Genomic DNA, 11,636 nt, shown 5'->3' on the forward strand with positions numbered 1-11,636 from the left:
AAGCAGCATACGGATTTATCATTAATTACTAATGAATTTAAATAGGCCATATACAAGACAGCTTAATGCTTCTCACCTCACCCAGAAATGACATTCCAGTTACTCAAACCCCAACCCACAGCAGCTTCAGTACAAGAAAGGGCCACGTAACCAATTGAATTGTATAAAGCTTTAGTGAATATAAATTTATATAAAGCTTTAGTGAGAAAACAGACATGTGTTCCAACAAGCAGTAGCAAACTGGGCAGATGAATGATATCATGAAAATGGGCCAAGAGGCAGTATTAATCAGCCCCAGAGAACATGTAGGCCTTTTGCTTAGAGCTTGTGACCTGAATGTTTTACACTTTTATAGCTGGGGAGAAAGCAGCAATAGCCTATTCTGCCATAAAATTCTATTTATTGATTTAGTAACTTAACATTATAGAAGTGCTGCTTGCTCTCTAAAGGGCTGGCTCTAGTAGGGTGAAAGAATGGCAGTCTGATGAGTGAAGGCATGTCAGAGATCCTGCAGTACAGGTGATGATACAGAAATCTTTTCTCACGTAGACAACTGGCTTTTGGCTTATTTTAAGTCATTTGTCAGGCTTCTAAATGCTTGATCTTTTTTTTTTTCCTGCTCCCATTTGATACCGTCACAGATTGGATGTGGCTTGCAGGAAGGAACTGGTAGTTTAATGTGGAGAGTGATACATAAATATATAGATTTGGAATGCCAAGGTAAGACTAAAAATGTAATTTTAGGAGGCGGGCAGAGCTCCTAAGTGATGCCTGTTGATAATTTTAAAGAACGTCAGCAGCCCGTGGAATGGCAGTTCAGGCAGCATCCAGCCCCATTGCCTAGGGTTTCTATCGTAAAAAATAAATCACTAACGTCTAAAACCAGCGTAACTCCAGTATTTCTCTCCTTGTCTGTGGTGCCTCTTCTGCTCTGCTCTAGTACGAACAGGAAATTACTAAACTGAAGGAGCGCCTGCGAGTGTCCAGCCGGCGGCTAGAGGAGTATGAGCGCCGGTTGCTGGTGCAGGAGCAGCAGATGCAGAAGCTGCTGCTGGAGTACAAGGCCCGGCTGGAGGACAGCGAGGAGCGGCTGCGAAGGCAGCAGGAGGAGAAGGATAGCCAGATGAAGAGCATCATCAGCAGGTCAGAGGTTACCTGGCGGTGGACGTGGGCTAGGTAGCTAGGGCTGCAAAGAGGTGAGACGATGACCCAGAGAATCCTAAAGCAATGGCAGCAAAAGCCATTTGCAACTCTGCATGTCCTCTGTGGTACTTGGTACAAAGGTGACGGCTGACTGTATCTCTTACACTTTTCTAAATGTGAGACCTTAGTGCACTTCCTTTGAAGATAGAGGTAGTCTATTTTCCTTTAGTTGTAACAATTAGAAAAAATTAAAACTTAGTGACTCACTTGAGAGATCTTAGAGGAAAACTGAATCTTAAAAATGTACGTATTCAATGTCAAAGGCTAACTTAGTTTTTTACAGCAAGCCCAGAGAGGTGGAAGGGAGTTTCATGGGATGTCTTCAGGGCCAGAGAATCAAGGGAGTAGGCCAAGGACGTCCAAAGGAGACTAAAGGAGGGGACAATTTTACCAAACACTACATAGACTTACTATGGGCCAGGTACTTTTCTAAGCACTTTACAGATAAAATTTGTTTAATCTGTTAATAATAATTTGATTAATGCCAACCTCTGAAGTAGGCATTATTATTATTCTCATTTTACAAATAAAGAAACAGGCAACAAATTCATTAAGTCACTTGCCCAAGGTCACTTAGTGTTGCTGCTGGGATTTGAAACCACGCAGTCAAGCCCCAGAGTCCATGCTCATGACCACTGTGCTTCAGTGTTGTTAAATGCTGTAGGCAGGTCAAGTAACTTAAAGTCAGAGAAGGTTTGCTGTTTTAGCAGCACATAAGTATTTAGCAGTCTTACCGAGAGGCTTTTCATGGAGTTTAAACATCAGGGAGCTAAGATGTGAATGGTGGAAGAGAAAGAAAGTAGACCTACTATGTGTAGAGTACGCTCTGAGGAAGCTTAGCTGTTCAGGGGAAGAGAAAGGTCAGCTGTTACAAGGTAACAAGATTAGGAGAGGGTTTGGTTTTTGTGGGTTGGTTTGCAATTTTAAAATGAAATAAGTTGTGCTGAGGAAAAGGATCTGATAGAAAAGAGGGAGATAATAATTGTGGGAATGCTGTTCCAGAGGAGGTAAAAATCCAGTCCCAGTAGAGAAATCAACTTTGGATGTCTTCTTCTAAGGTGGGTGAGAAGATAGAGCGTGGTTGCAGATCTTGTACTAGGAAGGAGTGGCAGTACTGAGCTGTCCTGAGTGTGGGTTTCTTGTCCTCTACATTAGCCAGCTCTCTCCTTGAAGATGTTGATCTCTCCTTACTACCCCATTCTAGGCTAATGGCTGTGGAAGAGGAATTGAAGAAGGATCATGCTGAGATGCAAGCAGTTATCGATGCAAAGCAAAAAATAATTGATGCACAGGTAAGCAGGTTCTTAGTCTAGTGGAAGACACTTGTTTATAATAACTTATCTCCTGACTTCCCACCCTTTGCAAATGCCAAGGCACATGATGGACAATAGGTCACTGGAAAGTTCTCAGCATTACCTTGTGAAGAGTAAAAGAGTTTCTTTGTGACCTCTATGACCTTTTCTTTCCTTTACTGGTGACAAGTCTGTTAACCTAGCAAAGTTTTAGCGTGCTTAGTGCAGTTGCTCGACAAATCTCAACCTAGTGCATGATGGGCTTTACTTCTTTCCTTCTGGAAAGGAGGGGATTCTCTAAGGGGGTACCTGTGAAAAGCACACTGCATGTGTCTGGCTTGTGACCTCCACTGACCATTGCTTGGCTATGATGTTCACAGTCTTGTCAGTCACGTCCACTGTGCCATCAGCCTCTGGCCCCAAACATTAGTCCAGCTGCAGGGGAAAGACAGGGTTGTAAAAGGTACCCTTCCTTGTTATTCTTTTGGTTCCGGATTTGGCATTGATGCCTGGGATTCGCTTGGCTGCCCTTCTCTGTTGGCGCTGTGCTTGGAGAGCCTCTTTTGGTTGATGAAATCAGAACCTGGGCCTCTGCTCACTGCAGCTTCTACCTGTGATAATAATGGCATGACGGATGACTGCCAAGAGCACCCCCTCCCAGGTTCACGTCAGTGATCGGAGCAAAACCCAGGAGGCAGGAAATGTTTCTAATTCCTTTTTCATTTTATCAGTGCAAAACATGGTTGTATTTCTTAGAGTGAAACAAATAAAAAACGGCAGTGCAGCTTGGATGTGGCTGGTCTGGCCACTGAATGTATGACCTCCCTGAAGACCACCCAGCCAGGTTTGCGTTTCTCACCCTTAAGTACCATATCATTTCCCTCAGCTCTGAAATAAAAATGGGAGCAAGGACTTTATGTCCAACTTTCTTCTCTCCTTATCAGCCAGTAGTCAGTCTATGGCAGAGCCCCCAGTATTCTTAAACACGCATTTTACCCCCAGTCTAGTTTCCTGACAGGGCTAATATGGGATGGGGTTTATTTTTCAAAGGAATTGGGAGTAAGGCTGAAAGCACAGCCATGGGAAGAGTGCGTCATGGGCCTCCTACTGCCTCACATACACGATACCCGGCAGTCGAGGGTGAGTTGTGATGCTCTCTAGTCAGCATGGTTCCCAGAATATTTTGGACCCTTGAACTCTGCAGTTTCTGGATATTTAGACCTCCTAAGAATCAGAAGAAAGTTCTTACTTGGCCCAATTTTTAAACTTTTCTAGGTGTCCCCAAGGTAGGTGAGGGAAGGGTAGCAGAGACAAGGCCTTCTCGACAGGCACACTATAAAAATTCATCTGAGAGGCTTAAGAGAAACAGTCTGGATAAAGAAGGCAATTTAGTCAGGGAAACAAGTGTTGATAAGTGTTCACTTTGGGATCTTCAATGTGACAGTGTAAAGCAGAGAGAGTTCTATTAATAACTACACCCGAATAGATTTTAGTTCTAATGAGATCATACAGACCGTTTTAATAACTTCAGCTTGTCTAAAACCGTGTCAATCTTAAGCAGAGGGAGCTTGCGGGTGTCGTAGTCGTGGCTCTGGGCATACAGTATTTCCACTTTCTCGGTTGCCTGTCAAGATAACCTCATCATTAGCTTCTGAAGGTTTCTACCCCACCCCTGCCCCCATTTTGACATCTAGAGTAAGATGACTGGGTATGAAGCAGGAGTCATAGGCATAGAAGGTGAAAGCAAGGGAGGGAATCAGGTTCATCAGGGCTCAAAAACTCTGGAAAGTAAGGACCTTCTCTCAGTTAACACGAGGACATCACCATTCAGGAATGGGAGAACTGTTATCCTCAAAGCATCAGTCAATGTCAGACTTGTGGTCTGGCTAAACTAGATAACAGTTTGGGTCCATATTTCAGGCAGTGGTTTTCAAATGGTTTGATTCTGTTGACTGTTTTGGCGGAACCAGAGGTGCCTCCCATAGATGGCTTTCCAGCTGTTCCTGCTGACCATTCAAGAACAAGGGCTTCTCTCAACGAAATTTATTACTGTATAATAAATTTTCTACTGGAGGCTCACTATGGATCCCTAAAGAACACTTGGAGAATCCATTAGACCACATTTTGAAAACCACTGCACCATGCACAGCACAGATGATAAACACTAAAACTAGTTTTTTAAAAAATTATAAGCTCCTTAAAAGGAAGGTTTCCCAATTCCAACTGTTGTCTCACTGATACATTAAAATCTTATTCTAGCAAAAGACTATGAAAATCCTTTAGTGTCTTTTGTAACAAATGACTTTTCCTTTGAAAGGATAAATCTTACATCTTAAGTGTTTGATGGAGCAGAGCAGCCCTTCTGGCATTATTTAATAGAATGAGGACATGTTTGGGGGTGAAAGCTTCCCAGTGAGGGAACCCATACTTTTATGTCCCTGGCATCTGCCTTGGTGCCACTGGCAGTTAAAAAATATTTCTGAAATGAATTGCTTTCCTTATACTAGCAATGGGCCCAACATTTCCCAAAACAGGACAGGTCAGGTACCCAGCGAACTGGTTTCCATCTTCTCTCTCAGCAGCCCTGTGCCCCTACAGACAAGGCTGGTCCCTGAACTCAGCCTCTCCATCTCCTCGAGTCAGTTTATGCTCCAAAGGCCCCACCGGGGTCAGCCACTTTCTATTGGAACTGGGAGAGGATGAGTACTCCCCTGGTGACCCTGTCCTGGGCCTTGTAGCACCACCATGGAGATCCTGGTGATGGTACTAAGGGACCATTTCTTAAACATCAGACCAGGGACTGTGCCACCTTTCACCCCAGCCCCGGATCTCTCCATATGACTCAGGTGGAGAACTTCCTCCTAGGAGAAGCAAGCAGCTGCCTAGTTACTGTTGCAAGTGATATCTCCGCTGTGTTAAATTACAGGTCATAAATGGAGATGAGATTATGCAAACAGGCAAGTAACCCGTCCATTCTCTAGCTGAGCAGTTCCCAGCCCTGGCCCGGTGCACTGGCCTCCTACACATTCCAGCTCCTGCACTCCCCACACTTGAAATCCTTCCTGTCAGGCAGGAACTAGATTGCTTTGCCGTTCAATCCAGGCAGAATGGAGAAGTCAAGTCCATCTTTTGCCAACTGAACTTGACTTTCAAAAGTCCCTGTTTGATTTTTTTTTATTTTATTTTTTGTTTTACTTTGAAAGGTTGGCAGTGGGGGGAGTTACAGAAGGGAGTTTCTCCACTTGGAAACTTTCAACTGTTTAGTAGAAGGGCTGCTTGACTTCAGCTGTTACTCTTGCAGGAAATAAATAAAGACAATCATTCTTAGCCTTTTTTGACCCTTTAAGAATCAAATAATTTTTCATGAATACCTAATTTCTTTGGATCAACCCTAGAGAATCCTGCACTCCTTAGAATTGAGGCATTATAATTTATCCTAATACTGAAATATCTTTTCTTTTTTAATCATTTTTAGATATTACCAGGTTATCTGCTTAGAGATCATTTCTAACCATAGGGGGAAACATCATATCTGGCTCCCACCCCTTTTCTCCTGGTAACCACTGGCCAACCCTTACTTACTGACTTTTAAAAGATCTATACTTGTTATCTCAGTAAATTCCACTGGCTGTAATTTTTTTAATTATTATTTTTTTTAAAGCCTTGTAGTTCTTTCTTTCTTTGAGTTTTGCTTATCCTTAAAACAAGTTACCTTTCCAAAGTAAAAAGCATCTCAGGCTAGATTAGGGGTTAGTTAATAATGCTGATTTTTTTGTATCTTACCACCTGAGTTCTCCATCAAGGAAAGGAAAAAAAAAATGTTAATAATAACAAGTGTGAGCTAGTTTTTTTCATACTTTTGAAACTGTGACCACCAGCCCTGCTGCCATACAGATCCCCGCCCCACCCCCAAAGCAGGAGATTAAAGGGAAGCCTTACTTGATGCTGTTGTTGCATATGCTTTTACCTAAATTTCCCCCCAGGGCAGTGGTCTTCACTCCGCATCCTTGGGCAGCACATTTCTGGCAGAGCAGTGCTGCTCACGGCCCTGTGGAGCTATGCTGTAACAGCAAGGAATAGCATCTAACCCTCAGCCCTTGTATGTACTCTCTGAACCTGACCATGACTATCCTTACCATGCTTTTCCCTGAGTAAATTAAAACACTCCCTGGGTAGAAAAGCTCTTTTTGGCTTTGGGGATTATTCCTCACATGCTTTTTTTTTCTTTTTTTTTTTTTTGATATCATAGATGTAGGTAAAGACTGTCCTTCTCAGCGTTAACTTGTTTTCTAAAAAATGGCAACTTCATGTAGGAAAGGTTCTAGGATGATTTACCTAGCTGGTGAAGCTAAGGTTAGGATTTCTCTCCTAGTCTTTGTGAGACTGATAATATTTTGATGGGATGATTTTTATTTTTGTTTAATTTAGATGAGCCTACTTTTCTCTAGATTGCCATTTTTTCCCTCTTTTTTCTCTTGTTTTTTTTTTTGTGTGTGTATTCAACAGTCTTTGGTTCCAAAATATTGATTCTAAGCCTTTTTTTTTTTTTTTTTTCCAAGATTCAAAAGTAAAATGAAAGCAGTCTCCTTATTGGGTAGCTTTCCTGGAGTACCTCTGAGCTGGAATGAGTCTAGGAGCTTGTGTTCTCTGTTTGTTTTCATGTGTTATGTTTCTGGCATCCCCCTTTGGCCACATCTCCCTTCCCATATTCAAATAACTCCTTGGTCTGAGCTTTTGGCTGCTTCTCCCCCTCTTGCTGTTGCATCCTCACTTTGTTGGTGACTATAAACTGCCACCATGTATTGTTTCAGTTTTGAGCACCATGTGAATTCTTTCCAAATGTGACTGATGTGCCCTCTTCGGGGTCTAAGAACCCATAGATCACATGCACTTCTCCTCTGTGAAATGAAACCTCTGGTGCTTCTTTCTTTGCCACCTAATTCCCATGTTTTAGTTTTGACCCAAAGTACTTAATACAGCAAGGCAGCTTGACACCTCTGTTTCATAGTCTGACGTAACACATGGTGTCATTTTTACATGATGTCCTAGGGTCCCAAAGGATGATTAATAACAAATCCTGCTATGCTGAAAGGAAAAAAGAGAGAAAATAAACACAGACCCGTTGGGCTCAGGGGAAGCTGGCCTGACCAGGGTGCAGAAAGAGGCAGAGACGTTCCATTTGTCTGGGAAGCATCATGTGTACTGCTGTTTGATAGAAAGCATTAGAACAGTCATTCAATAGAATATTACGGTGTAGTTGCCTGCATGGAGCCAGAATAAAGCCATGATTGGTGTGTTGTAGGAAAAACGGATCGTGTCGCTGGATTCGGCCAACACCAGACTGATGAGCGCGCTGACCCAAGTGAAGGAGCGGTACAGCATGCAGGTCCGCAATGGCATCTCCCCCACCAACCCCACCAAGCTTTCCATCACGGAGAATGGTGAATTCAAAAACAGCAGCTGCTGATGGGCTTTGTGAATAGACAGACTGTGGGAGGAGACAGAAGGAAATGCCCCGCTCTCCTGTCCCCAGCCCTCTCCCCACTCCACCAGGTTTACAGAATGTTGCTACTTCAGAACAGCAGGGTGGCGAGCAACTCTCCAATGAAGAAAGGAACCTTGTCTTTCAGGGCATAAGGCTAAGACTTCCAAGGTCGACGCTTCCTCCCCACCCCCCCCCCACCCCCCCCCCCCCCCCCCCCGGCTCTGTGTACATAGGGAACTTAGTTCTGGGCCATGTACAGAAAATACCACTGTAATATACCCAAAGGAAGTTAATAATGTAGATTACCTTTTTAATTATTGCTATTTTTATTATTGTTGTCCTCTTGTTGAAAGCACTGCAGTTGTTAGAGGAGGCAAAGTAGGAGGTACATATGAATGAGAGATGAGCCTGGCGGCTCACCTGGTAGAGACCACATGTCTGTCTGATAGAGCACACAGACCGCAGTAGGACATTGTCAGAATGAGTTTTTCAGGGATTCCTCTGCCAGTTTAAAAACTCCACTCTGGTTCCCTTGTCCTTTAGGAAAACATGCAAATACCGAGATCCAAACAAAACAGTTTATCCCATTGATCAACGAAGACTGGTTCTGGATGGACAGCTATCTGATTTGGGGATACACTGTTCCAGAGGACACAGATAAGAGCTGTTGTATCAAAACTGGACTTTCGGAGTGATTTCTATTGAACTCCTGTTGCTGTCTGTAGCAGACGGGAATTTTCCACTTTAGATAGGGGGCTTTTTTTTTTACCCCAGCTGTAATAAAGGGTGTTCTTCTTCCTCTTTAGAGTTTACAAAACTATAAATATTTGTGTCTCTATAAACCATCTGCATCTTCACACCCACTTGCCCTTTCCTCCCCCATGGTGGGAGTAGTCATCACCAACAGGGTTTACTCTCCCCTGGAGAGGTTATTCAAATATGCTGTCCATAAGCCATCCGAAATAAACACCCTTTCTTCCATACAGAAAAGGGCTAACCATACCATACCATGGCAGCAATCTCTGAATATTTCCTATCAAAAATTTTTTTCTATTTGTAAGTTATAATTTTGGTTTGGGATAAAGATTTTACCCAGTGTACTAGCAGATCTCTGGGCAGGGTAATTTTATCTCAGTCTTTAACTTTTAAATTGCTTCTTCCTCTAATCCCCTCAGTAAAATTTGGAAAAGAAATCCAAATCTGAAGCATTGCTCTCTTAAAAGTCATGATTACTCTTAATGAAAGATAAAATACTAAAAGTGGGAGGACAGCACATTCCAGCTGTTATTCCCATGCTCTTTGTAGATTTGGCAATAATAACCCAGTTTCACTAGCTGTCATCGTTGGCTTTATTGTAGGACAGATTTACTGTAGGACAGAAACAGTCATGGAAGCTAAGTTACTTCCTTTTTTCCAGAGGTGTGAAATGTCATCTTGAATGCAACCTTGATTATCAGAAGTATGGAATGTTACAAGTTAAACAGACATTATATTTACAAGTATATATACACATATACTCACACATATGTACATATAACTGCACAAATAGGAAAAGTTCCTGCCTTCTATGCTGTTGGATATAATGTTTAAAGGGGTTAGAATCTCTTTAAGCAAGATCTAAACAATTGTTTATATTGAGAAAGCAACAACATTTCTGAAGTAAGTTAATGATGTTTAGTTGAAATTATAAACCTTAAGGAATTTTTTTTAAGAAGGAAAAGGAGAAAGGAGAGGGAAAAAAAAAACCACCTGAGGAAGCCATAGACCTGGAGTGAGTGTTTCCACATAACAGAATACTTATAAGGAGAAGAGAGAACATTTATTGTGTCCCCTTTTGGGTGAAGCCCCGACAGAGACACCAAACCTCCATTTCCACTGCACCCCCAGGCTTGCATTCTGACCTCTTAAGCACTGCCCTCAGGTGGGTCTTTGTGTTGGGCCTTGCATCTCAGCAACCTCACCATGGTCCCCAGCCCACTACCTTTTAGAACATTTCCCCTTCGTAACACTCCTGTTTCTGCCAGTCAGAGATCTAAATCAGGAGCTGCCCAGTGTGCTTATCTGATCTGCAGACTTCATGCCCACATGTATTGGCACTTGTGCATTTTCTTGACCCGTGATCATTATTTTACAAATTCTTCTCTCTTCCCTCCAAGCTGAGGGCACACTGTGGCCAAATGACTTATTTTAATAGGAAAGAAACATCACCAATTCTGAAGTAGTGCTTCGTGTTTGGGGAGAGGGTATGTAAACATAGGTCCGTTCTTGTTTGTGGCTATTTTCAGCTCTAGCCATTCTTTATAAAAGTCTTCAGAAAACCTGGTAAAAGAATGGTCAGTTTCAGTGGCCTTAAGTATGTAACATGGGTGTTGTCTTACATTGAGGTTTGGAAGCTCTCAGGTGGTGGTTACGGATGACAGAGGACTGATAAACTATATTGGAGGGTTGGAGGACACAATATCAAATATGTTTTTGATGGATGCAGTACATCTTGTCAGCATTATGGGAGCTTCTTAGAGGGCTGCCTACTTTGGAAGATTAGATGCCCAAAATGTTTGGATAGATTATGCAGCCCTCTATTATCAGGTTATCTTGAATGAAGAGAAAAGAGTAAACAAATAATAAAATTAGAGGTAAGCTAGGAATTCAGTGTAATTGCCAGATGTTAAATTTTAGATTATCCTTTGAACCTATTCCTGTCCGAATATTTTTCTGAGTATTTCTTTAGAGAATGCTGCAGTCTATAGAACTTACTCTGAAAGACTTTTTTTTTTAGCATGGAAAAAGTCAGCAACAGCTGATAATTTTTAGGGAGGTATTGCTTAATTGGCTTTTCTTCAGCCCAGATAAGTGCATACCTCTCTTGCTGGGGGGAGGTGTATGGTTGAAGAGAAGTGGGTGGATTATGGTAGCATGTCTTGCACTCCTTCTAACACCCAATACGTCACCACATGGTGGGTGCAGCACAGACCAAGGCTGAATGGAATTTGGAATTCCTGTGAAGTGCTTGCAAAATGCTTGTCCAGATGACAACCAGATTTGGCCATTAACAAGGACAATGGCCAAATTGGTAGGATTTAGGAAAAGAGCTTTATATTTCCCTTTTATTTTCACTGGAGCAATAAGCTTTCTGAGCCGAAGCAGCAAAAAGGAGTAACATTTCCTTCAATTCATCACATTGCCTGAGTCTCTGCAATACAAGCCATGAAGGAGGGGAGATTATAACTAGGTAACAATGACAAACACTTGAGCACTTACTATGATCCAGGCATTATCACCAAGATACTGTTGGGGTCCAGGGCAGTCTGTTGTAAGGGAAATGTGGTAAAATGAGGTCATCATGCAGCTGTAACTTTGCCCTTTCACTTGGCATTGAGTTGGTCAGAATTAGCTTTCTCTAGTCTGCTTCTACCTTTCCCTTTCCCTGTAATGGTGTTGCACAGTGAAAGAAAAAGTTGGATTTCCTGTCTACGACTGCTGTATGCCCTTGAGAATTAACTTGACTTTAAAAGTAAAGCTTTTTAGATCTTAGTCTATTTATGGATCTGTAGCTCTAGCGACCCTCGTTTCTCACTCTGTCCTCAGAGGCACACTGGGTTGAGAGCAGTTCCTTTTTGGAAGTCCCAGAGCAAGACAGTTGCCATCAAGTGAGTTTG

The 11,636-nt window shown here is 42.4% G+C and overlaps 1 protein-coding gene across 2 annotated transcripts in view; it reads left to right on the forward strand.

Annotated features, from left to right (window-relative positions):
• Window positions 1–7,962, forward strand: part of RASAL2 (RAS protein activator like 2) — a 378,593-nt gene extending 370,631 nt beyond the window's left edge. For both annotated transcript variants that reach the window (XM_065873636.1, XM_065873638.1), the window contains exons 16-18: window positions 941–1,143; window positions 2,408–2,495; window positions 7,798–7,962. In XM_065873636.1, the coding sequence (XP_065729708.1) occupies window positions 941–1,143; window positions 2,408–2,495; window positions 7,798–7,962 (456 nt within the window). The remainder of the gene's footprint in view (window positions 1–940; window positions 1,144–2,407; window positions 2,496–7,797) is intronic.
• The last annotated feature ends 3,674 nt before the right edge of the window (window positions 7,963–11,636 follow it).

Source organism: Phocoena phocoena, chromosome 1, assembly GCF_963924675.1.
Source record: "Phocoena phocoena chromosome 1, mPhoPho1.1, whole genome shotgun sequence".
In the NCBI taxonomy this organism is placed as follows: Eukaryota; Metazoa; Chordata; class Mammalia; order Artiodactyla; family Phocoenidae; genus Phocoena; species Phocoena phocoena.